This window comes from Alligator mississippiensis, chromosome 1, assembly GCF_030867095.1.
Source record: "Alligator mississippiensis isolate rAllMis1 chromosome 1, rAllMis1, whole genome shotgun sequence".
Taxonomy (NCBI): Eukaryota; Metazoa; Chordata; order Crocodylia; family Alligatoridae; genus Alligator; species Alligator mississippiensis.
This window is the reverse complement of record NC_081824.1, coordinates 180,570,227-180,597,834: the sequence shown is the minus strand read 5'-3', so window position 1 is coordinate 180,597,834 and position 27,608 is coordinate 180,570,227. Positions and strand designations below refer to the sequence as shown.

Here is a 27,608-nt window from a genome sequence, read left to right as displayed (position 1 = left end):
AGTGTACAATAAAATTTATCACCGAACACATATGAATATCGGCACCATGTTGAAGCGTTAAAAGTAACCACTAACGGTTTCTTCAGAAAATTTAAGAGACCTCATATGTTAGCACATGCGTTTACATTCTCCTAATTTCTTTAAAAGTTATTTTCAAGTCTTTCCTACTTGAAGTTTGCTTTTTGGCTATATCCCTTCATTCTTACTGGCTTGAGGAACTTTGCTTTCTGTTATCAAGGGACATTACAAATCCCATGCATATGTTATTAAAACCATCCTTAGTTTTTTCCTCCCTTCTTTACTTTCTTTGCTAGAAGGCAATACCAACACAACACAGCAGGTTTAAACCAAAAAAAGCAATTGTGCCTCTTTAAAATGTATGACCGCTCTGTGTAAGAGAGGAGAGAATAATGCTGTAGGCATAACACAGGGCATAAACATGGTTAGTAATTTTTTATGAGGGACAAAGAAAGGACATTGCCTCAACTGCATAGATTCCAAGCTGAGCCAACACTTACTTATTAAAAAGACTTCTGGACAGTAACTAAACCAGTTTTTAATACTCATCATTTTGAAGACTACAGCTATATTTGAGAAGTACACCATACTAGAAAAGCAGTAAGCACAATCCCTCAATTTTACTTCTGCTTCATTTCATCTTTGCCTCTTACACTATCATTCTAAAAAACAGCTCTCAATTTAATGTCCTATTGAAAACCCGCTTCTATATATTTAGCCAGGTGAAGCTACCACCTGTACTGATTGATACATGTCAATATTACTACTACTATAACTGAATGTTTAGGAAGGAAAAAATATCATTCCATTTTTTCTTTATACAGTCGCCAGTCAGTCCATTTTTTCCTACTAACCCTGTAAAACCTTTATGTAAATGTGTAGGCCCAAACAAGTAAAAACAAAACAAAGCAAAACAACAAAAAATCATTTCTTCCAAAACCCAAATTAAACTAACTGCCAAATAAAACAGTGAGTTAATGTAATATCATGTTCTGCATTTGACTTTCCACTGCTATTATCTACTGTTTCAATTTCTTTTTTTCCTACCACAAAAAACAAGGGCAAAAGTCATGAAAGATTATATGAAACACAAAATATTAAACACTGGAACTGGAAAAAGAAAAAAACTTTTCCTTCCATTGCTGGGGGGCACGACCAGTGAGAGCTAACTCATAAGGGAACTAGAGAGGAAGTGCTTTGGTGAGGAAGGAGCAGTCCCTGTTCACCCAGGGTTAGTGAAGTAGTATGCTGGTGTTAGTATTTGTATTATGTGGGAAGCACGATAAATATTTAAGAGATGCCTGACGAGAAGTGCATTTAAAAACCTTGGTGCCAAGTCCTTGCTGTTAGAGCAAGCAGGGAAGCAGGTCCCTAGAATGCAAAAAACTCCCTGAGGGACTGTTTTCTGGTCAAAGTGCATGATTTTTCTATTTTATTTCTGTATCTGGCCTCCAAATTACTGCAATGATCTTTCTTACATAAGAAAGATGGGGGTGGGTTTTGCTTTACATCCCTTACAGCATGTCTGTGGAAAGAATGATTTTTCAGAATTATCAATAACTATGGGTATTTGTTTTTCCTATGGTAATGACAGGTCTGTTTTATTTTGCAAACCAAGGGTAAAGATCTCATAAATTGGCCAAGTTTCCCCTACTGGAGCAGTGAGATGTCAGGGGCTGAAGAGAATGAAGTCTGCTTGAGCAAGGAGTTATCCCAGGGGCAAAATCTAGTCTGTTCTGTAAAGAGAGAGCAGAACAGTGGGATCTGGAAGAGCTTTGATCATCCCCACAGCAGTTTGTCACAGCACAGTATATTAAACAAAGACAAGGAAGTATTAGTATTGCTCCATAAGGCCCAGGTAAGACCCCTCTCCCCCTCCATTTACAATACTGCCTGCAACTGGGGTCACCAAAGTTCAGGAAAAAAGTTAAACTGGAACAAGTAATTAAGATGGCCAAGAAAATAAAGACCTTCTTGTATGAAAGAAGATTCAAGGAGCCTGATGTGTAGCGGAATACCAAACATCATCAGGAGGGGATGCGATTATTTTTTATTGCTATATCATGAAAATTAGAGGGGGAAGTTTTCTAGCCAAAAAAAATTCAAGAAGGGCACAGGATAAAATGGCTACGAACTGGTTATGAAAAAAATCAAATTGTAAATTAGAAGAACGCTAAGTATCAGAGAAATAAAATGTTGGTATCGTCTTTTGAGCCAAGTGATAGAGGCAAAGAGCCTGAATTGTTTTAAAACCAAACTCATTAAGTTTATGGGATAATATGACAGGACAGGGGGGCCAATGAGTGTATGTGGAAACAAATATTTGTAAATGTCCATGATGGGGCAAAGAGGTGACTTGCTTGCAATGTGCTAGGTGCCTATCAACATAAATATGATTTAGACAAGTTTTGTTCATGGAATAAAAACAACGAAAAATCATGATAAAGGAAAGATTTGATTTTCTCAGACTTACCAGAATTCCCACCAGGTGACAGATTTTCCTCAGGTGCTTTCAGAGACCGAATGTAAAGATAAATGCTGAACACCACAGAAAAAACTATAGCTGAGACTGCAAACTGCAGGAAGTGGTCATACAAATAATGAAGCTCTAATTCAAAATACAAAGATATTCCTACGACTGCTGCAGTCAGAGCAAAAGCATAAAATCCTAAAAGAAAAAAAAACAAACCAAAATGTAAGTCTAATATCAAATCAAAACCCAGAGAGCTTGGAGCAATCATTCCACCTTAGCAGGGTTCTGGAGTTTTGAAAAATGCATCCAGGTTTAAAGATACCCCAAATACCCAAATCATTTTACTTTTATACTAAATATGTACTGAATGAGCCCCAAATCAGCTGGCCATTTAAGCAAGTGCTTAAATGATCTCTCTTGTCAGCAAGAAACATTTGTCTTTCTAGAACTGGTTCTTTGAGGGCTGCTCTCTCTGCATATTCCATTAATGACATCCTGTGCTTTGTGCACCTGAACTCATTTTTTGGGGAAGTGTTCTTTAGGGATCATAGTCCTTTCCTTGAGGGTCCTTATGCTGACAAGCAAATAGGAACCACAGAATGACCCCAACCAATCCTTACCTACCCAAAATCCAAATATCAGATTCCAAAATATGCTGTACCTAGTATATAAGGTTAGACATCAGTATCATGTTCTCAATAGAAAGAAAAATATTTATTTTGGCTATAATCTAAACACACACTGCAATGCTCCAAAAGCTCAAAAGGATCATCCAAACACTAGTGAATGGGATGGAGTGCTTGAGTTTGTAGCACCCTTTAGCAGAAACACAGGATGGCACTTCTGAGACTGTGTCCTGGAGAGGGACAGGGGAAATGGAGAAGTTGAGAACTGGACTAGAGAATCAGTCAAGAAACCAGAGGGATACGCTACTTGCTCAAATGGTAAAGGTGGAGGGACACTAGGAGTCTGGTCTCCTAGGGTGCCTGTACATGAGCTAGGAGGCTGCTCTAATATAGTGCAATTAAAGCGCATCAGAGCAAACTCAATTAATAGTCTGCTGGAGTGTGGTAATTACTGCACTCCAGCCAGCCTCTGCATCTCGTGTATCAGCATCCCTGCACTTCAAAATGGTAGCAGGGGTGCTTTAACTAGACCTTGTTCAACAAGCTTTAGATAGCGTGCCCCTCACACAAGATGCTCTGAAGGACTTAATATTGGTCTCTACTAAGTCACTTTATTACTGAGGCATGGATAGCAAGCTAACAGACAACTACAGAAACTTTAAGAGTAACAAGAGTTATGCCAAGTAATCTAACAAGAGCTCAATACATGCACAGTCAGCCATATGCTACACATATACTTTTATAATGAAAAGAACTGTTGTAAATTAACTGTAGAGGAAGGGCTGCAATTGGCTGAGCTACCTATGGTATCACAACAGAAATATTTAAAGATAGATTTAAATGATTTATTGACCTGTCTTTAGCTTAGAGTCTTTCATAACTGGATGAAGTTGAAATTATACTACATCTTAAATACAACAAAATGTCATCAAATATAACCTATATACAAGATGGCCAATGTTAATTTCAACTCAGCCTTACTTCATCACAAAGATCATTCTAGATGCTGGAAGAGCTGTTACAGATGCTAAATTTCAGTTTTAGCAAAGTTTGAATTTTTGGAGAATCTGCATGAAACTCCATGAAACCCACTCTGTACTTCAAAAGTACAGCCTTGTATTTTTCATAAAAGAGATTTTGTTACCACTTTAAGTTCAAACTGGAACTTAACCTAAAATATGGAGACTCAACAGGTACTCCCATAAGTAACACTGGACCAGTGAACAGTGATTAAATTATAGAGATTCCTAACTGTAGATTGAAACAGAAACATCTAATTCACTGCCACGACTATAATAAAGATGAATGCTAGCTGATCAAAGACAAAGCTTTAAAACTTCATGTACTCAGATGTGTAACATCATATTCTGGGGAGAAAATCCTTCCTAATCATTTACTAGCTTTCCTTCTGTTGCAGTGGAGGTTGACTTGTGCTAAATTTACAATGACCAGCTGGTATAACTACATACAGATTTGGCTTTTTTGTTTCAACTCTTTTAACTCAGTGCATTTTTCCAGTTACTCTCACTTAAATACATTTTTAGCTTGCAACATCGAGTGACACTGGTTAGACAATATTACCAAATTCCCAAGGGGAAAAAACTGAACACACATACCATTTATCCTGTACTGTAGTTTCCTTCCATTCAAAAGTGGTGTTCCTTCTACAACCTTTGAAGAGACAAGATTAAAAATACTAGTTTCCCCCCCCCCATACAGATACAAAAAACTATAGTTAAAATATTTTTGTTTCTTAACATGGCAGACAATTCAAATCATGATAGCCAATTAGGGCACAGTCAATTAAAGAAATCATGTTGTCTTTCTAAAAATGCTGTACTTTCTGTAGTTACATGAAATGTTTGTTGTTGTTTTTTTTTTTTTTAATGAGAACTAGCAAGTCTAGTCTTCCATGAGACCCGATTAGTTTCCTTCGTATTATCTGCAGTCAACTTTACTCCTGTAAGCTTCCAATCAGTAAACAGCCACATTTTGTAAACTTTTAAGTCACAAATTTCACAAAAGGAACCACGAGCAGTATATGGAGTAGTTCTCATTAATTTACTAGATTCTGAGCTGAGAACAGCACCGTGTTGATAGGACTACCTATTTCCATACATCATATGAATTAGTTTTATGAACCCTAGGTATGACTACAATTCTCAATGTGCATTAAACTAGCCATGCAATGACATCTGTGCACCCTCATACAGAAGCAGCTACAGGACAAGTTTTTAAAGCATCTGAAGACACTGTGCTGGTAAGACTACTGGAATGCTAAGAAGAGGGTACCTAGATCTTCCCAGTTAATTAGGAGGGCTTAGTGCAAAGAAATTTCTCCAAGAGGGACATACTAAGTGACGAGGCAGCTATTATAAACAGAGTGACTCAGAAGGTAAAAACAGGGACAGGACTTAGATGCTGGAAGCCTTATAATGCAATTTATGCTAGAAAAGCATGCAAATTAGCATTACGACATCGTGTTTAAAATGATATCGACTTCTGTTTCCCAGAGCAGAGTATTATTAGCCAAATCAAAATGGTCTTCAACTGATGCAGGAACTGCTATAAACAAAAACCTAAAATAACCATCCGACTCTTTTTCATTTGATGCTTCAGGGTGAAAGAACAATACACAAGTCCAAATGTACTGTGATGCATATGGATAGGATAGCCAAGAATGACTTCCCAAGCAATGAAGCTTACGATCTGAAGCATGTCATTTAATGTCTAAGTGGAACCAAACAGGAACTTAGAAAAGCAGCAGATCCAGTCTGCCTGCTCAGGTCTTACCGTAAGACATTACTCTATAAATCTATATGCAGCAAGACCTGGACAGGTTGCAGGGGTGGGCTAACAAAAACAGAATGCGTTTCAATACTGACAAGTGCAGGGTGCTGCACTTGGGCAGCAGTAACCAGCAGCACACTTATAAGATGGGAAACTCCCTTCTTGAGAGCACCGAGGCAGAAAGGGATCTTGGAGTCATTACTGACTCCAAGATGAACGTGGGCCAACAGTGCGAGGTCATGGTCAGCAGGGCCAACCGGACCCTATCGTGCATCCACAGATGCATCTCAAGTAGGGCCAAGGAGGTGATCCTCCCCCTCTACATGACACTGGTCAGGCCACAGCTGGAGTACTGTGTCCAGCTCTGGGCACCCCACTTCAAGAGGGATGCGGACAACATTGAGAGGGTCCAGAGGCGGGCCACCCGCATGATCCAGGGACAGCGGGACAGACCCTACAATGAGAGGTTACGGGACCTGAACCTGTTCAGCCTTCACAAGAGAAGGCTGAGGGGGGACCTGATGACTGTCTGTAAACTCACTAGGGGGGACCAGAAGGGTTTGAGGGAGACCTTGTTTCCCCTAGCGCCCCCCAGGATAACAAGGAATAACGGCCACAAGTTGTTGGAGAGTAGGTTTAGATCAGATATCCGTAAGAACTACTTCGTAGTCAGGGCGGCTAGGATCTGGAACCAACTTCCAAGGGAATCTATGATTCTATTGGTCTCTTCTGCTACTTGATCCCTAAACAATAATGCTTACCATACACTCTCCTGTGGGGACTGGAATACAATGCCAGAAATCAAGGGGTTTTCATAACAAGGGGTTTTCTACATCACAGTTGTGCTATTTCAAGTTAGAATAATTTGCAGCATCTACATTACAGTTTAGTTAATTTCCATTATTAGAATTCATGTTGGTATCAAGAATGTAAGTCCAACTTACAAAACAATCATTCGCCATAATGCATTTGCTAGTAAAAGTTTACCTTTCCAACTGGCAGCAAGTAAAACAGAGCTTGGAGAAAGAACCATACAAGCCAGACACCAAACACTCTAGTTTCCCACAAGCTATCAAAAGAAGGCAAAGGTGGAGGAAAGTTCATAATACTGGGGTCTTCCTGTTTGCACATCAACAGCAAGTAAAGCACAGTTGCAGGCATGAAAACTATCATGCAGAAGGTCCCTGTAAATAGAGAGCACAAAATATTAGGAGATGAATATGAAAAATAAAAGTGTTTTATCCCATTAGAACAGCAGTTCTAAACCCATTCTTTATTTCAAACCATGATAAATGTTTATTTGGTACAATGAAACAGGGCAAACCTGGCCTCACTTCCTGCTACTACATGCAGCTCCCAGAACTAGCTGGAGCCAAGTACCACCGGGTGGGGGGGGCCTCCCCCTGTGCAGGCCATTAGTGTCCTGAGGGCCCGTCACCTGCTCCTGCCAGCAGCAAGGGCTTTAGTCATTGGGGGGGTGGAAGCTCCCCCCATGCACACTCTACCACACCCTGCCTACCCACAAACCCCATCACACAGATGTCCACCCTCCAGCCCCACCCCCCCCCCATCACCTCATACCCCCCTACACACACCCCCACACAATATACAAAAGTAAGGCTTTATTTTTGAGCTATTATGCAATCACCTCTACACTACGCAAACACAAACACAAATCAGGAAAAGAATATTTTTTTAAATAAAATTAAAATGTTATAGTAGATGTTTGATTTTTAGTATAAGATTTTGTTGGTTTTTTTCTATTCCAAGATGGAACCCCCCACACCACCCCAGAGTACTTTTGGGGGCAAAGGTAGGGACTTCTGGTGGCAAAAGTCAGGGGTTAGGGACAGGACTTCCAGTCCCAAGATGGTGACCAGGGGACAGGGCTACCTGTGCAACCCTTGACAGCTCACCAAAACGCATTAAAGCGGCCCTCCAGCTGAAATAATTGCCTACCCCTTCTCTAGTGGCTCTCCTCCATTGGAGAGTAGACCTTGCAAGTGGCCATGTAACTGTGTTGTGTATTCCTTAGCATACAGAATGTGACATCAATTTACAAGTAAAAAAACCATGCGTGCAGTTGGGTCACAACTTGCAGTGTGAGAATCTTTGTCTTTCACTACAGATTGTAAATATTCACAGAAAAATAAATTACTTTCTAATCTAAGATGTTTTAGCTCAGTCTTACAGTTGGCAGAGAGCTTGGACTAACAGTGCCACAAACTGTTTTTATAGGTTTTGTCCGCTCTAGATTTAATAATTGTCCCCTCCCCCCTTCCCTCTGCCTTGCTGGGATTATTACAGGGGGAAGTGACCATCTCATAGGTATCTTAATTACTATCACTATTCCTCTTCATAAACTCTTCCAGACTTTATCCAATCACAGAGTCAGGAATTTCTTCTGCCATTATTAAGAAAAGAAAAACTGTTTGAATTTCCTAGCTTTACACTTAATTAAGTCATTTTGGGTATAAAACTGAATTAAGCAGTAATTCCATTTAATACAAAGTAAACAACTTGCCTCTAATAGCTCTCCAAAGTGTATTTTACAAGACTATATTACAGTTGAATTTGAAAAGCCAGATGGTTGAGACTATGACAGCTTACTCCAGTAATTCCGAATACTCAAACCCAAGATGAAGTCTGCTATGATTGTTCTGTTTGTTTGAAAGCAGGTCACAAGAGAACCCAGAATGGGATCTAACATCACCACCATAAGTAAAATGCAGCTGCATCAAATGAATGGTCATAATTAAAAAGAAGGACCTTTGACCATGACAATGTGTTGAATAAAAACTAGTGCTTAATAATTTCTGGTTATTACTAGATTTAATATACATACCAATTCTTCCACCAAATTCTAGCTCTTTTGTCTGTGCTGATGCTTTCTCAATAGTTTTTGCTGCCTCAAAACTTCGTTTTTCTGAATACGTTTCCTCCTTTGTCTTATCTTCTTTTCTTGAACGCACACGGTATTGATCAAGCACACGGTCTATTTCTAGGTCCAAATCAACCTTTTGCTAGTAAAGAGTGATATATAGAAATGTGATTAATATGTTATTCTAAACCTTTTTTTTTTTTTTTAATAAAAAGGTCATTAACTTGATTTAAACAGAGGTACTATGCATTTTTTCACTAAAGATTTTATACAGTCATTAAGAATCAGAGGGAAAAGACAGGTGAAACACCTTAAATGTTCTACTTATGACAGCGTCACCCTGATCACTTAAATTCCCCTTCTGAGCTTGTTTGCTATGTTTCCATCTTTCCCAATTTCAATTCTACATTTTAGTCCTCCATTCACATAGGTACTAAGCTAAAAGATGACTTTTCCTTTGACAGAAACATTTATTTAAAAGAAAATCACTGTTCCATTTCTTGTTTTTACATTATCTTCCTAATTCTTTTTGCTTAATTTGTACATTGTCCATTTCTGATTATTTCTAGTAAAGTTAGTGATTTGCTCTGGTCAAACACACTGCTTTTTGTTTTCATACCTGTAAGATTTTGTGGGACGTGTCGTTCCTTTCCGTACTGTCAGGCTCCCCATTATACCTGCTTGTATTGTTCTCATTCAGTTTCTAGTTAGAAGATGACAGATTGAATATAAAGTGAAATGTCTGTACATAATGAAGAATTTTAAAAAAATATTTAATTTCTTTCTTTCAGTACTTTGGAGTGATTTTGTCATAACAAAAAAGCCATTTGTTTACTTTGTGCACTTAACAGCACTGTGAAAATGAGTAAATTCTATTTCTTCAGTTTGTGTACATCTCCACACAACAAGAAGGAAGCGAGAACACTATTTTAAATACCACTCAACTCATATCAATAAGTGTCAACTGTTATGCAAACTAGAAAATGATCCAATTCACTCATCTACGGTGACTGGTTTTACTAGGTGCAGGATGCTAAAAATTGTTTTTCAGGAAGTATCAACAAAGTATACAAAAAGGAACATCCCTTCAGGCTACATAACTCAGATGCTTCCAGACATTTTTAGAGTGCTACAGAGCCATGTGTTCAAGGTCCTTAGCTACACTGCAAAGGTCTCCAGCTAAGAGGTGAAACAGGGACTGCTTCACAGCTCCTCCCACAAGAAGACAGCCTCAGGCTCACTGGCCTCAGGCTTGTGACCCCTGAGGCCCTGAGCAGCCTGAGAACCAGCTGTAGTCTGTCTCATGCTGCCTGGTAGCCCTTTAAAATACCTGGTGCTTTAACGAACTGCTGATGTTTGAGCAACAGCAGCCACAACTAGAGGTGCACCAATAAAGATTTTTTTGGCAGATACCAATGTCCAATTTTTAACCAGCCATATCGGCCAATACTGATCTGGCAACAACCTATATGCAGCCTGGCAGCATGGAGAGCAGCTCTCTGCCAGTAAGTCTGTGGGGTGCAGAAGGGGTGTGGGGGGCAGATCAAGGCCCCCACAGTGAGAGAGAGAGTGGGGTAGGTGCAGGGGCTGCCCAGCCAGGGCCCTGGGAGTGGGGCGGAGCCACAGGCAGCTTGTCCAGGGGGTGGCTCCCACCACTGTGCACACCCCAGGGGAAGGCAAGGGGGGCATGAGCCCCCCACCCCCTGAGATCACAGGGCAAGGGTGGGCTGCCCGCTCAGGGCCAGGGGCTGTGCTAGCCTCTTCCAGGGGAGGCAGCAGCTATGCTGGAAGGAGTGGCTACAGGTTGGATATAGCCTCCCCAACATTCCCCAGAGCCACCCCTCTAAGCATGGCTGATAATGTTAATTTTCCTTTTGTCAGTGCCAATCCAATATGCCACCAATATATTAGTGCACATTTATCCATAACACCATTGCTCCAAGGCAGCAAGGGCAACAGAGTTCCCAGGAATCTTACAGTGGTTACAGGGAACCCCCATATCCTTGCCAACCAGCCAAGGCTGTTCCCACAATCCCTGCAGAATGGGGACAATTCTGCTTGCTACCCACCACCCCAAAGGGACCAAGGCTATTCCAGACACTTGCCTGGATGCTGGGGTCTTTAAAGAGTATGTGAGCAGCCTGGGAGCTTTTTACAAGTCTTCAGCTCTTGGGTTGTACAAGAGCAGACAACACCAGTTTCCCCACCTGGGCAAACCCAGCCAAACCAGCCCTGTCCCAATTGCCAACGAACAGCAACAGGAACATGGCAACCCATAAGCCTCCCTGACAGATGGGATGCCAGGGAGCCAGCTTTTCTTCCCCCCTGCACAGTGGGAGAGGGAAGGGAAAACAGAGTACCATGGTATAGTGTAATATAAGACCTGGTCAGATGTTAGGTTTGTCCTGACGTGACGAAGAATTTGCCATTTAAAACAATAAGTTTTATCATGAATCCACCATTTTTTGGTGGATTGGCCATTTTTATCAAGGGAGAAATTCCTTTAACATCTAGCATGTTACTGTTTGTCATTGGAAACTATCATATATTCCACAACAAATGTAATGTCTGGAGGAAGACCATTAAAATGCATACACTATTTGTTCTCCTCATGGTTTCAATTTCTGTTTTGTGGCAAGGAAGTTAGAAAAGGCTCATTCTAGTTCTAGCAGCTGAACAAAATGATGAGTTCTTGAGGGACAGGACCACTCTAATCACACCAGTGACCAATGGATCTGGTTCTACTCTCTAAATTATAAACAACCCAATATCAGACTCTGTGGAGCTTCTTCGACAGAGAGGAAGTGAGCTGGGCCACACAGCCATTAGAAACACATTGATAAGTGTATGGTCAACCAGCTGTGCTCTGGCCCCAACAGGTACAAAACAGTTTGTGTTATAACAAAATCCAGAGCACTCGCTGCCTTAAAATAGTCTTTAGAATTCAGCCAAATGAAAACTAATTTTCAATGAATCAGTGACATAACATTGACTATGCACAGACTGTATTTACCTTAAACTCGGTTCCCAGTATATGCCCAAGAGAGGCAGCAGAGTGTTGGTTCAACTTGGCTCTACAGCATAAGTATAGATTGGGCGATATAGATAAGTGCCAAAAAAGACCCACTAACAGCTGCTTAAAATCAACTCCCTTAAAAGCACCAAAAAGCGCTGCTGAAGTGCCCAATCTATAGATGCTCCAGAATCACATCAAACTAACGTGCTGCTTCTTCTGGTAAAGCATAGTGGGGGGTTTCCCCACATCTGCAAACAGCCATTTACAAGATGCAGATTGTGTCAACCAAATTTAGAGTTTCCATCTCACCAAAACATTTTTTTTTAAAAACCTACAGAAATATATGCATGCATAAAAACTAAACTTTGCACAGTGGAAGGTTGACATTTTCAAAAATTAGCACAAAAATTCTTACTTTAAAACAAATTTGCTCCCAAGATAAAAGTAAGCAGATTAAATATTCACTTTAAAGTGAAGTCTGACAAAGTTAAAATCCATTAGAAAAATACCCTATGTAATTGAAAATACTTCCCCAAAATTACAGTACACCAGATTTAAAATCAACAAAAATAATCCCTAATTTCTACATCTTGATATAATTAAATACCATGTTTACTTGAACAGAAGACAACCCTGATAATAAGACAACCCCCCCCCCCCCCAAATAATTTAAATATGGAAAACATATACATTTGATATAATTTTCCAGGTATAGAATCTAATTATTGGAGGTTTGCCTTGATTTTGCCCTCCTCCCACTGCTATAGAAGGGAAAATAAAACTGGGGAGTCAGGTAGCCACAAGATGCTGCTTCCCCCCAGCTTTTTATCCTGGCAATGCCTTCCTCCTGTGTCAGACGCTGCTCTCCTGGAGCACATGGAAGCGAGGAGCAAATTTGTAAGCAATAACCTTGAAACTAAATATGGCTGTAGTTATTTGCATATAGTACCCATATACTTAATTCATCAAGAACTGATGCATGTTACCTTTTTAAAAAAAAATAAAAAACTGCTGCAAGTTTTAAGACAGGTACTCCATAAACACATTTTTGAGCATATGCATGATATTAATCCAAAGCCAAAGGCTTGTGATTTACTACATAGTTCATTGGGTTGGCCCCACCAGAGAACAGCATGTCAAGCCATGGTGACCCCTCAGCTCAGCACTGCTCAGTATGTGTGTGTTCTCCAGATACTCCCCCACAAAGGACTGGCATGGTAATTAGCCCCTGCTCATGACTGAAACTAGGTGTTCTTGTCATGAGTCCTTCTCCACAAATTTATATGCAGATGAGATGTAGGGCAGCCTGGTCCAGCTTCACCTCATTGAGGGCAGGACCACACTAATCATATGCACCAGGTTGAGAGAGGGGTGATAGAAGGATGCTGGGTGAACTATTTGAGGTCCCATTTCATGATGTTTGCAAGGCATTTAAGGCCAGTGAAAAACAGGAATCACTGGAAATGTGAAAGGCTCAGCTCAGCTCTGGGAGTGAAAAATAAAAATGTATGCAATGCCACAGCTCACCATGACATGGAAAAGGAGTTGGCTACTATATATGTTATTCAGATGGACTGTACTAACCCATCCTTGTGGCAGTTCCCATCAGCATATTTGTCCAATATGAGCGTGTGTTTTATTGTCATGCTCAATGTTGGCTGCATTTAATCAACTTCATAGTTGGTTTCTATTGCTAAGAATATGCTGCTTTTGTCAGCGGTTTAATATTAGACAAAGTATTTAGTGAGATTTCCCCCAACTGACCTGGAGGAAAATGTCACTTATCTTATAATCACATGCAAGGAAAAAATCTCTTTTGCATTTGAGTAAATATGGCATGTATTCATTTCTTTTTGCAACTAATTCAATGAAGAACTTAAGATGTCTCTGCTACTTTATTGTGCTACACCCACCACTGAGTTCTTACATAGAGATTTGACTGGTAAATCTCAAAGGAATTTACTGATTAACTACATTTTACATAAGGGAAAAGTCAGGAACAGGGAGGGAACTGAATTGAGCACCATTTCCCATCACACCAATAGCAGAGCGAGGAATAGAACCCAAGTCCCAGTCCAATACTTGCTCCCTTAAATTCAGGCAGTGACATTGCTGGTCATCTTTATAGGTTTTACTGTTCACAACCCTTTAAGTAAGTGAAGTCACTACCTTCCAGAGATTTCTCCAAGCTGTCTACAATTTTCAAAATTATATCATCTTATAGGTTTATAATTTATTTATATTTTGGAGCCTTTTTAAACAACTATGTTACCATAAGCAACCCAATAACAGCGACTGAGAAGACAATTTAATATGTCTTGTAGTACTACATTTTTTAAAAATCTAGACACATCTAAGTCCAAAACTTCAAGTTTTTGCCCTACTGAAAACATCAAGACTTAAGAAAATGCACATAAAAAATACACTGCATATAAATCCAACCAGATAATATTAAGAAAAATCTCAAACTAAAATAAATCCAATACCTCAGGTGTTAATTTAGTTTCTCTAATTGCTTTCTTTTTGTCATCTTTAGCATCTCTGCCTTGGGAGGAAGAACGACGTCTCCCTCTTGCTGGCCGGCCAGGAGACCGAGATCTTGATCTGCTACCACCACGTCTAGAAGGAGAACTTGAATTGCTTTTCCTATGCTTAAATGCTGATACTGACTGAAAGAAACAGGAAAAATTTCAAAGGTTATGACATGAAGGATGAAAAAAGCTTCAGGTTCATTTTACCATCTTCGGTCTATAAATCAGACTTTCACACTACAGTCATTTTTCTGTTATTTGTTAAATGCTTACATCATTGAAATTCATCTGTAACAACTGTGACAATTCTTCAACGTTTGTAATAAATGTAATTACTCAGAAAGGGGCTCAACTATCATCCCTAGTGACTTAATTGCAACGGAGACCATGGAAATGCAAGCTTCCCTACTCAGCTAACATCACTCAAGGCTGATCTGGAGGAACAGCCTGATTAATATTTAGCCTCAAGTCTTCCATTTCTAGCTGAGTCCTGAGCAGTTGTACCAAGAGATATATTTGATTACCTCTCATCTTCACCATTATAAATTTAGTTGCAGTAGAGGCTGCAGTGATACAAAAGTAAGAGAGATCTCTACCCTAGCAATAGCAAAGATCAAGGTGACTAGTTAGATCTGTCAACTATCTACCCTAGATTTTGAAGCATTGTAGACACTTCTGGAGATCAGCAAGGTAGACAGTACTGCCTTGAGAAAACTTCTCATACACTCCAGAGCAGTTATTCCAGAGAATAGTTGTGGGCAATGGTCTTCTGTCCTCAGGGCCCTCACATGGGAGTTCAACAGGGCTCCATTTTATTTCCCCTATTCAAAGTGCACACAGGGCTGTTGGGAGGCAGATACTACAACAGACTGAGAATGCTGGCAACTCCCGCATCACTTTTTGTCCTAAGTGCAGCTACTGCAGTCAATGACTCCTTGCCATATCAGATCATACAACTGGATTTAGGTGCTGCCAAATCCAGCCCACAAGCCAACCCTGTGCCACTCATCTGGTCCACAAAACCAGAAGACTAGGTACCACTGCACTATGATATCTGTATTACCACCTCAAGCACAGAATTCCAAGTACTAATATACTGCTTGTGTTACACAGCTGAAGACAGACAATACATGTCTGGGAAAACCACTTCTTAGGCCTTTACATAATCTTTTACAGAATACCTCTAAGAATGGAGCCTTAGTATCTTAAGCAGACTATCATCAACTAAAAAGTACACACATCTAAAATGGTGTACCTTTTTTTATCTGTATAATACTATAATTGAAAGCTTTATTTATCCAGTTTACTTAATATATTTGACAGTTCTTTGAAGACACTTCTAATGTTCTGCTGATATCAGTTACACTTCCTATGTTATGCACTCACATGAGGATATCACATTCAAGAGAATTCCATATGCAGGCTCTTCATAAAGGTGTTTGCCAGTATCAGCAAATGAAATAAATTTGAGACAATAAACAGGTATGCACAGAGAGAGTAAGGATACTTAAGACTTTAAATATCATGTCCCCACTATAGAGTGTTATCACAAACTTTTTTTTTTTTTTTTTGGAGGGGGGGGAAGAAACATGCTAATTGTTTTTATCAACACAAACACAAATTAACAACGTTTTAGTTAATAGCTTTGTAAGTAGTACCAAAACAGTTTTGGGGTACAATCCTCCTGTGGGAGTTTTTGCAGAAATGAACCTTCATTTTCTAAACATACAACCAGTTTTCAAAATACAGAATAGGATCAAGTTTCTTAAAAATTTTAGGAACATTTTGAATTTCTTAACCAAGGTTTCAAACAAGAAACAGTGATTATTTATAAGCAATTACTTATAAACCAAAACTATTCTACTATAGAGCAAAAATAAAGTTAGACACACAAATTTATGAATGACAAGTCCATTGGGAGTTATTAAACAGAACAAACGGGGACATATCCTCTGACATTCCTAAACCAATGATGTTTGATGCCAGGGAGGGTCTGACAGGAGATGAATCATTCTAAACATGACAATTCATATACTCTCCTTCTAAAGCACCTACTACTCTGGAAGGAGGCAGATACTGGGCTAGATGGACTAATGGTCTGGACCCAGTATGGCACTTCTTAGTTACCCACCTACTATAAACTTAAGTTTTAGTTCTGAAGAAATCAGTATAGTAGACTTCGATTCTAAATACTGTTGACCGTGAAGGAGTACTCACCTTTATATCACTTTCTTTCAACTCAAGCTCAGTTCCATCTTTGTATTTAACAGTATAAAGGTGAGTGAGATCATCGTAGCTAGTTATTTGTACTTCATAATAGAGGACACTTCCAGGCCAACGACCCATCACCACATCACCATCACCAAATTTTCTGTGTGGCATTTTCCAAAATGAATCTTTAAAAAAAGAAAGAAAGAATGAATAAAAACTTGGCTTTCATTTCCATCACTCTTTAAGTACTGTACGGTATCACCATTGCAATAGTCTTTTTTTAACATAATATAGTTAACTTGTATATTCGATATATTACTTGCAGATGCTAGAAAGGCTACTTCAAAAAAACATTAACATTGCAAAATAATATCAAATATTCAAAAGCCAGGGAACTCCACATTTTTGATTGCCTGTGAAATCTTTATTTGTGCCTACCCTCAATTTAAGCATATGTCACGTGATTTTTAATTACATGACTATGCATTATTTAGCCACAGGACACCTATCTACCTCTCAAGATGCATCCAGCATGGGCAGAAAACAGGGTTCTTTACTGCAGGACACTGTGGTGCCCGTGTTAGCTGGCATGACTCAAGGCAACTGCTCCCTCACCCCCAGCCTAATTTTTAGACATATAGGGAACCTCTCCCCAACCATGCTCCAACTGATGAAGAGCTGGACCCTGAGGGCTGAGTCCAATCTAATACCAGTGTACCAGGTCTAACCCCTGCCTGCTGACTCTAGGACCACACACTAAGTTGGACCCAGCCCATGGCTCCAGAACCAGCGTATGGTCCCAGACTTGGCATAGTCATTGTGCAGCTCTAGACCCAGTGTGCTTGGTCAGTTCACAGGCCCCATCCACCACACAGGATGGGCAGTGGGCTCAACTCCCTAGTTGCTGCCACTCACCAGAAGAAAATTTTTTTTTCCTTCAAGCTCCCCGTCAAAAATCAAGGTACATACCATATACAGGGAATACAGGAAACCCTCGCCATTTGTGGTTTTGAATATTTGAACCCATGCTCTTGCCAGCTCTCGCCACACTCTCCTTATAGCTTTCACTAATTAACTGACTTGCAGCAGCAGTAGTAATTGAGGGAGCACGGCAGCAATTAATGCTCATTGTGGATCACGAGCTCCTCCGAGATCACTGATCAATCGATCTGCTGCCCTGCTTCCGAGGAAGTTTTTTCTCTCAAGATTAGTCTTCAGCAGGTCCATCCAGCCCACTCCTCTTCACTCTTCCCTCCCCCACTGCTGTCAGCACTGGCAGTGTCTGCAGGAGCTCTGCACTTGCTGCCACTGGGCTCCCGCTGCCAGGCTCCTAACGTATTTGCAGATTTCGCAGTTCATGGGGATCTCTGGAACATATTCCCTACAAATGATGAGGGTCTCCTGTACTATGTGCAAAGGTATATAGTGTATTCTATCCTTGTTTTTGTTGCAGTGCAATTGCAGTCAAGTCACTTAAATATTTTACAAGCTCTACCTCCGTGTTCTTTGCTTTTGGGTGCCCAACTTAATACCACAGGGTACAAATTTCCAGAAACACTAAGTATTTGCCACTGCAACTGAAGTCAATTGGAACTGTACTTGGACATTATGAAGTATTATAAAATACAAAGAACTGAAAAATCAGATTTTTCTTCTAAAAAAAGGCACCTATGATTAGTGAATAATTCCATTCTTAATTTCAGTGCCTCAGTTCCTCATGCATAAAACAGAAATAACATAACCACCTAGCATCATGTGAGGAAAAAATTAATTTGGTTTATTAACATTTACAAAACATTAAGATACTACAAGACACTCTGCCAAAGCCCCCCACGCATGCTGGACTGGAGGTGAGTTGTTTCACCCACAGCTTGAACAGGTTGCCAGTCCCTGATCTAGCCTGTACTTTAATGAGGCATAAGTTTCTGTAGAGAAAAAGTAGGCAATGATGAAATTAAAGACTATTACGATGCAATGTTCAACAAAAGGCCATGAAGTAAGGTTTCACAGGCAAACTTAATTCTTTTATTTCTTAGCTTTTGATATTATTTTGAAGTGTGTGTAGTTTTAAAAAGCAAAAAAAAAAATCCCAGAAAAAAAATCATCACACTAGTTTCACCAAGTTTTCATCATCTTGACACCCACTCAAAAACAGAACACTGAACCTCTGACCTCTGCCACTGGGGTTAGAAGTGGGTCACTGTCCTCCACGTGGACCTGCACTACCAGATGTTACACATGCTTCGCCAGCCAGCTTCCCAGATATTTGCCCATAAGAATGCTTGGCAGGGGCAAATCCAGAGAGGATGTAATGGTGCAGCTGAACCCCCACCCCCTCACACACACCTTTTTTCGATCACAGTGCACTGCAGGAGCCTCCAGGGACTTTAAGCCCCTAAAGCAGGTGAAAATCCCCCCTCCCTTCCCCTTGGTGTTCAGAGGCACATTTCCTTCAGGTGCTCCTCCTTTCCCCCACTTTCCCCAGGGAGGAAGGAAGTTCTAGAGCCACTTCTCTCCAAGAAGCGGTTCTGATTTCAAGACTTTAAAAAGTTGTCAAAGGCTCCTGTGGCACCCACCCCTGCAAGGGGTGGGGAGACAGAGAAGAGGCAGGGGTGAAGGAGACAGGGAGCAGGGAGTTGCAGCCATCCCTGCAGTGTGGGGTGCTGCTCCAGCACCCCCTTTGGGAAATCCTGGATCTGCCCCTGATGTTTGGATTCCATTTCAGGCTCCAGAGGAAGCCTGCTATTTGGGATCCAGACCTTCTACCCATTTCCCACTCCCAAGCAAAACACTGCCCTGTCCTCCACCCAGAGCCAACCCAAGCAGGGTGTGGGGCTCGCAGGAAATCAACCCATGCGGGGCCCTGCCCCTGCCGGGCCCGATCCCACGTGCAAACAGCTGAATGGGAAGCTGGCAGTACAGAGTTGCCACAGCCAGACTGCAGGGCCCCCAAAACGCAGTGCCTGAGGCAGTGGCCCCAATTTGCTGCCCCCGCCCCCGGCTTCATATCCAGAACTTCCTTGGTCAATTTTTTTTAATGTCATGTATATTAGTCAAATCAGTTCCAAATTCCATTGACTGATCAGAGCTGTGTGGTGCTACCACCAGCAAGTATCCTCTCTCTCAGATTCAACAGTCCTGGGTTTCAGATATTCCCAAATCCATGGTAGGCATCCTATGTTCAAACCCCAAGACCAAAGGCGTTGGGATTCAGATGCCCCCTAATCTCACTTGCCCCTAGCCAAAGGCCATAGAAGCAAGCTAAGAGCAATCCTCCACTGCCATAAAATGTGTAGCTGAAATCCTCCCACTGGGAGGCTACAGTAGACTCTCTCTTATGGGGGTGCCTGCCCGCAGTGCAATGGACAGGTCTCCACCCTCAACTACACCAAGTAATTCGAAGTAGAGAAGAAGGGCATCTTCCCTGCCAGGTACAGTAAAAACACCTGGACCAATACCAATATCATGGCATCCCCTCAACTTCTTGCTCAGTAAGTCACTGGTTCCTCCCTCCCATCTCTTGTCCTATCCATCTTATGTTTCACTTTCAAATTGGCTCCCAGACAAGTTCTCCCTAGCTCAGCTTAACTCTTCCAGCCTCTTTGTCTCAATTCTACAGCCCACCTTGGTCATTTGTCTCCCCATCGCTCATCTTCCTAGAGCTAGTTCCCCAGACTGTGGGGGATATCCAGAAAAAATAAAAACAGATTTGTCGTAAGAATATAATCTTATTTAAGAATTATATTTGAGTTTAAAATCATGCATTTCAAGCAGCAAGCTCACCATAAACTAACAATTTAAGTATACAGCTCTGAAATGTTTCAGTAAAGCAGGAGGTATCAATTATTGTGGCCTACACATGTATACTGGGTACTCTTTATCTATAACTGCATATCTATGACATTTTATTCAACATGCTTCAAGGCATGTTTTTGTCACCAGATCCCCCAATATTCAGTAAATGGGTTCCTCAGGCTGTTCTAAAAGAACTGTTAACTGACTTCACATACTCAAAGTCCAATTTATTTGAATGTATAAGGCTGATTTTCTGCATTTCCCTACCACTCAACCATTTCAATGAGAGTTCAGAAACCAAAGCTGATGATAACTCAAAAAGATTGAGTAATGCTTGACTAAGCTGTGGATGCTCCATAAATTGAGCACAATCTAAAGTTTCAGACCCAGTTAGAAGGAAAAACTGTCACCGAGTTGCTGGCTGACCTATTAGTGAAGTAACCCAGAGACAATGAAGTCCCACATAAGAGGACACCTTTTGCCCTCCCTTGGACAAGTTGTTAATGGTTACACTTTACACTAGTCAGGATAGAAAGCGACAGGAAAACACTAGCTTGCAGTTTTCAATGCAAGAGCCCTACCAACAAAATTATATTCATAAGCAGCTAAAGTTTTACTGCAACACTGCTGCTCTGGAGTGATGAAGGAGCTACAACCCCTTCTCCACAAGAACACTGAAAATGCTTCCAAAAATACTGACCTCCCTCACTATTCTTCAATAGCCCATCTCTCTAACAGGACAGATGTATACAACTAAAAGGAGAAAAAAATAACCTAAAGAAATAGCCACTCCTGTCTAAAAGAGTTGGGAAGTACTCCAAAGGAACCCCCTTAGAGTTTGGAGGCCAAACTCTGAAGAGCTGAACACTGATGCATCATGCTGTGCGCCAGAAAAGGAAGCCATCTGCACATAAGAAAAGGCAAATAAAAGCACAGGGATAAGGAGAAAATTGCCAACTGTTCTACCAGATATAGCTACTGACATCTAAGGGAGAACTTCTGCATTCATTCAATGAGAACAAGCTATAAAGAACAATTTTAGGATCATTGTTATTTATATAACTTATCTGACCACTTATCTTACAAAAGCAATGCACTCACTGGCATTTACCATCATGTGAACATCACTTGACTAAACAGTAAACCAATGTAGTTAGAGCTTCAGCATTCAAAGCATTTCCCCCGCGCTACTGCTCTAACTGTTGCTGGTACTAGTGGAGTTGCACTTGTATATGCACTTGCTCCGTGTGTTCTCTGGTGACTGATCTTCACACTGTACTTTGTATTTTAGAAAGTGGCACTTTCAGAACAGGAACCATGCCCCACAGGCTGCACAGTAAGATGCAGTCCAAGTGCGACTTAAAAGCAAATAAGTAATACTGTATCCATCCTTTAGAAAGAAAAAAGCTTTTTCTAATACTAAATTCATAACACAAAGGGACTCTCACATCCCGCTCTTTAAACAGTCACCAGGTACTGTGAAGAATCTAGTTCATTTCAAAGCTGGACACATCTAAGTTTTTGTAGGACTGGGGGGCTTAGTAGTAAACAATCATCCATTCCATGCCAGCATCAAATGAAGGCTAGAAAAACTACAGACCTGATCATGACAGCAGCCTACTGCTTTCCACAATTACAGTATGGTATTATTTATGCAATGTCAAAAATGTGCTCATTAGAGATTCAATAAGGCACAACTTTAAAAAAAAAACAAACCCCAAGCAATGAACTTTTTTTAAATTTCTGCTCAGAACAGTAGAATACTCTTTTAATATTATTAAGTCAGATTATAAATGTTTATATATCCACCAAAAACTTTAAAAGGCACGTGGCAAAAAACAACATTTTTACTGGAATGCCAAATCTCTTTTGCTTGTAAATATGGACAGATGAACCAGTCTGGTAAAGGCATGACTAACATGCAAGGAGTCAGCAAAGATTCTCTGATGCAAACCACACAGAAAGACATGTTAACATCTGGCAAGAAATAAAGCAGCGAGGACTTCTTCAAGTGATTTCCGTTATAGGACCAACTATGTAGTTGGGACAGTCAGACTAGCTTCCTAATGCATCACCTGCGATGAGTATTATTTACTACTCAGCCCCAATTCTATAAAAACAAAGCTGTGCCCAACTTTGACACAGACTACATCATTCCCAGCACACGAGGACTGTTTAAAGAGTCTTCACCAGGAGACCTGGGACAAAGTTGGGAGACCCGAGGAAGAACGCCTTGCACTCGCAAGCCTGTCCGACTCTGGGCCCTACTACACCTGCCAATTACAGCTAGATAAAAACCTGCTACGCAACAACTTTAGAGTTGGTTGGCACTTTTTAAAGATAGCGAAGAGTCCTTTTGATTGTGGGATCCTTACTTGGCACCCGTGGCTAGCCTCAATGTATTACACAATTCACCAGTTATACAAAACCATAGAAAATGGAAGGGACAAAACCTCAGGAGGTCACGTCTAATCCAACTCCCTTGCTGGCAGCAGGGCGATCCCCAGCTACATCATCCCAGGCAAGGCTTCGTCCAGCTCTTCCCCCCACCCCCCTCGGGGGGGGACTGCCCCTCCCCCCGGGCTGCGGCGCCGAAAGGGCCGAACAAAGCGGGCGGGGAGCGGAGCCCCGGGCGGGGCGGGGGAGGAGGCGGCCGAGGCCCGGCCCCCGGGACGGGGAGCAGCGCCTGAGCGCGGCGCAGGCCGCAGAGGGCAGAGGGAGGCGATTGGCCGCTCCCCCCTGCCGGGAGGCGGGGGTAGGGGTAGGGTTAGGGGTGGGGGCGAGGAAGGGGAGGGGAGCCGAGCCCGCCGCTCACCTGCGCCGCCGCCACCTGCGCGAGAAGCCCGAGCCGGAGCCGGCGGAGCGCGCGCCCAGCAGCACCAAACAACCAACCGCCCAGAGCGACGGTTAGGGACGCGCGCGACGTCCCAGGCCCGGCCCCGCCCTCCCCGCGGGCCGCCCGGCGCCAAGCGCCGCTATTGGCCCACGCGCCGGTTTGAATAGCTCGGCGCGGCACGGGATTGGCTAGCAGCCGGGGCCGAGGGACGGGATTGGCTGAGAGGAGGTGGCGCGTTCCACCCTCTCCCGGCCCCCGCCTGCCCCGCCCCCGCTGTCCCGGTCGCAGCTCGCGCGCCCGCAGCTTGCCCTGGTCCGCGCGCACGCTCGGGATTCCAGCCCGGGGAGCCGGGCGGGGTGGGGGGCTGGTTGAGGAGGGGAACCGCGGGGAGCAGAAAGCAGAGCAGCCGAACGGGCGAGGAGCGGATAGAGCAGCAGATGGGGCAGAGGGAGACAATTGGTCGCTCCCCCGATCCAGGAAGCGGATAGAGCGGCAGACAGGCAGGGAGCAGATGGCAGAGCAGCAGACGATGTAGAAAGCAGGGCAGCAGAGCAGATGAGGCAGGGGAGTAGCAGAGGAGGCAGTGTGTAGAAAGCAGGACAGCAGACAAGGCAGGAAGCAGCAGGTCACATGGGGCAGGGGAGCAGATAGAGCAGCAGAAGGGGCAGGGAGAAGATAGCAGAGCAGAGGGGTGAAGGGGATGGGAGGAGCACTTGGGAAGGACGTGGGGCTAACCTGCCAGATAGCCTAACCCCACTGGATGCAGAACCGAAGAGGCCTTACCTAAATCAACCAGGCAGTCACCCAGGGCTTTTTTTGACCTTAAGTTAAACAAGCAAACAGGAAACGAGTGGCAGTATGGTAACAAGCACAAACCACAGCTGAGGTTAGAGCCTGGATCAACAACACTATCTTGTTAAGACTGGAGGCAGCCCTCTGTAACTTTTGTGAATCGGGTGGCAACCCATTTGAAAAAACGAATGTACTTATTGAGTGCTTACCTCCTCAAAGTGGATGGAGGAGCAGCCAGGCAGGGAGAGCATGAGCCTGCCTTTATCTGCATATCACCTCAAAGGATCTGGCAGCAGTCTGGCTGAGAATCACTGTCCTGGTTGGTGGCCAGAAATTTCCCACAACTTTTACATTTAAAGACGTTTGTATTAGAAACACCTGATTCCTGCCTATACTCCAACTACAGATGTTTCATTTGATGGCAGCAACATTGACAGCATAGGCAAGACGGCATCAAATAACCCAGTACTTCTGTCTGTAGGCTCACGGGCCAACTAACAAAATATTTAGTCCCTATGCCCAGACTACATTTTGAGATTTCCCATTTTAACAATAATAACTAGCAAAGACCCAAACTAGGTGGTAAATGCAGGCCAATCCATGAGTTGTTTTTAAAAATTAAGATCAAAGCCTTGGTATTTGACCCAGCCTCCAAGGAACAGACAGTTAAAACATGGAAATAAATAATCATTTCCATCTTCAAAAAGAAATGAAATAAGCTTCTTTCTTTCTCTTGCTTTTATGGGTGAGGGTGGTCACATATAGGCATGGTACATTGAGAACTATAGTTATAGTTTCATTTTAAGACATTTTTGCTAAGTACATATAACTAATAAAAACATTAAAACTTTTTGCCCTAGGATCAAAAATTATTTCTATAAAAGGTAAAGTAACCTTTTAAAAAACAATATTACAAGCTAAAAGAGAATACTTGGGGCCCATCTCACTCCACAGAGCACAAACATCTTTGAATGAAACACAGTGGATTATACTAAACATTATTAAATAAGGAATACAATTATAAATACAATTTATTAAAAATTTACAATAATGTTTTGGTCCCCTTTACCACAGCTTTACCACAAGAGTACATTAAAGTAACTAGAAAATTTTGTAATCAGGAAGCCTAAACAATGTTGTTTTTTTTAATCATCTCTGCAGAAGTACATTGTGAAAAAGACAGCAAAATGTACTGGGTAACTTGCATTTTATTTATTACCAGTAATTAAGCAACTCTCTCTCACACACATGCACACACACTTCTGCCTTTAAATTGAATTAAAATGCTGTTCCAAGTATTTGCAGAAAACCCTAAGTCCTTTCTGCATCTAGAAATATTGCAATCAACTGCACTGGAAGCTCTGCTCCTTTGACTTTCTAGAGAGTTTAAGACACTTGTCTGGGCTCACATGGAGTCCATTCTCTAGCCTAACCAATATTTTACCTCTATAGCCAGACTGCCAAGGAGGCTACACTTTTAATTTTACTTATTTAGTTTATGCACACAAACAGTAGTGCCAATTTCAGTCATCCGAAACAAGGAGCTAGGCTTCCAAGTAATTAAGTCAGGTTTAAAAAAAAATAAATAAAAAATCAGAGATTCACTTTCTGACTTGGTCTTTATTTTTTTACATGTTGAAGTTTACATTTAAAAAAAAAACCACACAAATCAAGATTCTAACCTAATCTAACAAATCTTGGATGCTGGAGTTTTACAAAATACAGAAAATAGACACAATAACAAAACACATGATAAAAATCCTGAAAATTAGCAAAAATGACACACCAAACTTCATTGAGACATGCCATTAGGAACAAAGTAGTATAGTATAAGTGTCATGTTGCAAATATTATAGTTGATACATAATTCAACACTTTTACTCCCCTGCCAATAAACCATACCTACATCCCATAAAAAACAGTATATATGTGCAACTGACAAATCAACATTTAAAGTTGCCCCTTTGACTATACAAATTAATTTTGCATTGTATGAGCTATATGCTTAATACCCAATATGCTGTGTGATTATTGTAGTTGAACACAAAATAATTCCTTTTAAACTCAAAGAGTTGATAGAAAAAGTTTACTTTTACAAATATTCACACTAGTAAAGTTTGGATTCTTTAGCACTAACAGAAAGTAAATACAGAGGTCATACTCACTTTCATATTCAAATTTATATTCAGAGAAGTTTTCTACTTTCCAGGCCTCCAGTTCTATGAAAACCTAGGTGCAAACAGTACTACATTAGAATAGTGAATTAATATTTTCGTTATCAGATCATCCTATGCATCACTTTATTTTCTAATACCTATGCTTTAAATTAAAATCAGTCACACTACAGAACTACAGTAGTGTCACAGAACTGTCAGAATACAGGTTTTTAAACAAAGCCGTTAGAATTTTGGGGTTTTAATCCTATTAAGATATTATTCTTTTTCAGTTTCATTAGATACCATGTAACTGCACAGAACAGTGCAACTGCAGCACATTTCTGACCTCAAGTGGAGATTTTATTTCTGAACTGTTCATTCTTTTTCCTCTATAAATCAGCTATGGAGAGTTTATTTTCAATAGGACATCTTGTACTTTTTAACAAATGTAAGCCTTGGAGGGAACCAGCTTAATCTTACTAGTAAGGCATACACTTAATGTTAAATGTGGAGATTTCCAGTTCCAATCTCATTTGGAGAATAAATGTTTCAAAGTAAGTCTTTTAGAGACTTGTCAGACCTGGAGTAGAGAACTAGTCCTCTGGCAGAATTTTCATTCAATTCTATGTTGTCAATTAACCTGCTGATATAGATGTTAAATAGTTATTTCAAAGAGTTAAAGGGACATCAAGAACTTGACATCTTGCAAGTCAGAGCAACTAACACACTTTTCCCTGAACCCCACTGCAAATGTATATGGTTTTACATTCATATGTTTTTTTAGGTTTCTCTTGTTCTTTCTCCTGTTGCTATGTAAACGATTGTGCAAATCACAAAACCTGTTTGGGAAAATCAACAGACTGAAACAAAGTTTTTCCACCTTCAGTCTTTAACTTTGATATTTTCAGGTATTAATTGCAGGTAAACATTTTTAGACAGACATGACTGTGTCAATGTCCCCAGTCTGATTCTGCAAGGTGCCAAAAGTACTTTCACAGCCCATGCTTCCAAAGCAGCATCGCCTCTGACAGTTTCTCCTATGCCTTCCCTAGCCCATGAACAACTACTCAGTATTTGGAGGGAACCCACCTACAGTGTTGAGCTGGTGATCATTAACCATGAGAGTGCCCCACAGTTGAGGGGATAGACGGAAACAGAACAGAAAGTAGGCTGTTTCTCCATCCTTCTGCAAGGGCAAGGGAAATGCCTCTACAGAAGAATGCGTTAAAAGTAAAGTAGAAACAATGGATCCTAAAATCTCCCCATGCAGTTTGCCAAAGGCTGCGCCTGAGGGTAAAGAGGAAATGCTGAAGTGGTGGGCTATGTCAGGAATTTCATGTGGTTGTTACATCTGTGTTCTGAGGCTGCACTGGTTTCCTGTCCACATCTAACTGCAATTCAACATTTTGTTTGTAATTTGTAAAACTCTACAAAAAGGGGATCCTACCTATTTTAGGTACTATCCCCACAAACAGTCAAGTAA

General features: G+C 41.3%; 1 protein-coding gene across 2 annotated transcripts in view; it reads right to left on the bottom strand.

Moving 5' to 3' along the window:
• Positions 1 to 23,265, bottom strand: part of LBR (lamin B receptor) — a 30,254-nt gene extending 6,989 nt beyond the window's left edge. Inside the window, exons 1-8 of one of the 2 annotated variants that reach the window (XM_059717457.1) lie at positions 23,157 to 23,265; positions 16,553 to 16,731; positions 14,291 to 14,473; positions 9,408 to 9,491; positions 8,753 to 8,930; positions 6,895 to 7,091; positions 4,734 to 4,788; positions 2,492 to 2,686 (exon numbers count right to left, since the gene is read on the bottom strand). In XM_059717457.1, coding sequence (XP_059573440.1) covers positions 2,492 to 2,686; positions 4,734 to 4,788; positions 6,895 to 7,091; positions 8,753 to 8,930; positions 9,408 to 9,491; positions 14,291 to 14,473; positions 16,553 to 16,717 — 1,057 coding nt within the window. In that variant the 5' untranslated portion in view covers positions 16,718 to 16,731; positions 23,157 to 23,265. Of the gene's footprint in view, positions 1 to 2,491; positions 2,687 to 4,733; positions 4,789 to 6,894; positions 7,092 to 8,752; positions 8,931 to 9,407; positions 9,492 to 14,290; positions 14,474 to 16,552; positions 16,732 to 22,794; positions 22,871 to 23,156 lie in introns of those variants that run through there. The other variant, XM_059717458.1, reaches the window with a different exon arrangement.
• Positions 23,266 to 27,608: the final 4,343 nt, after the last annotated feature.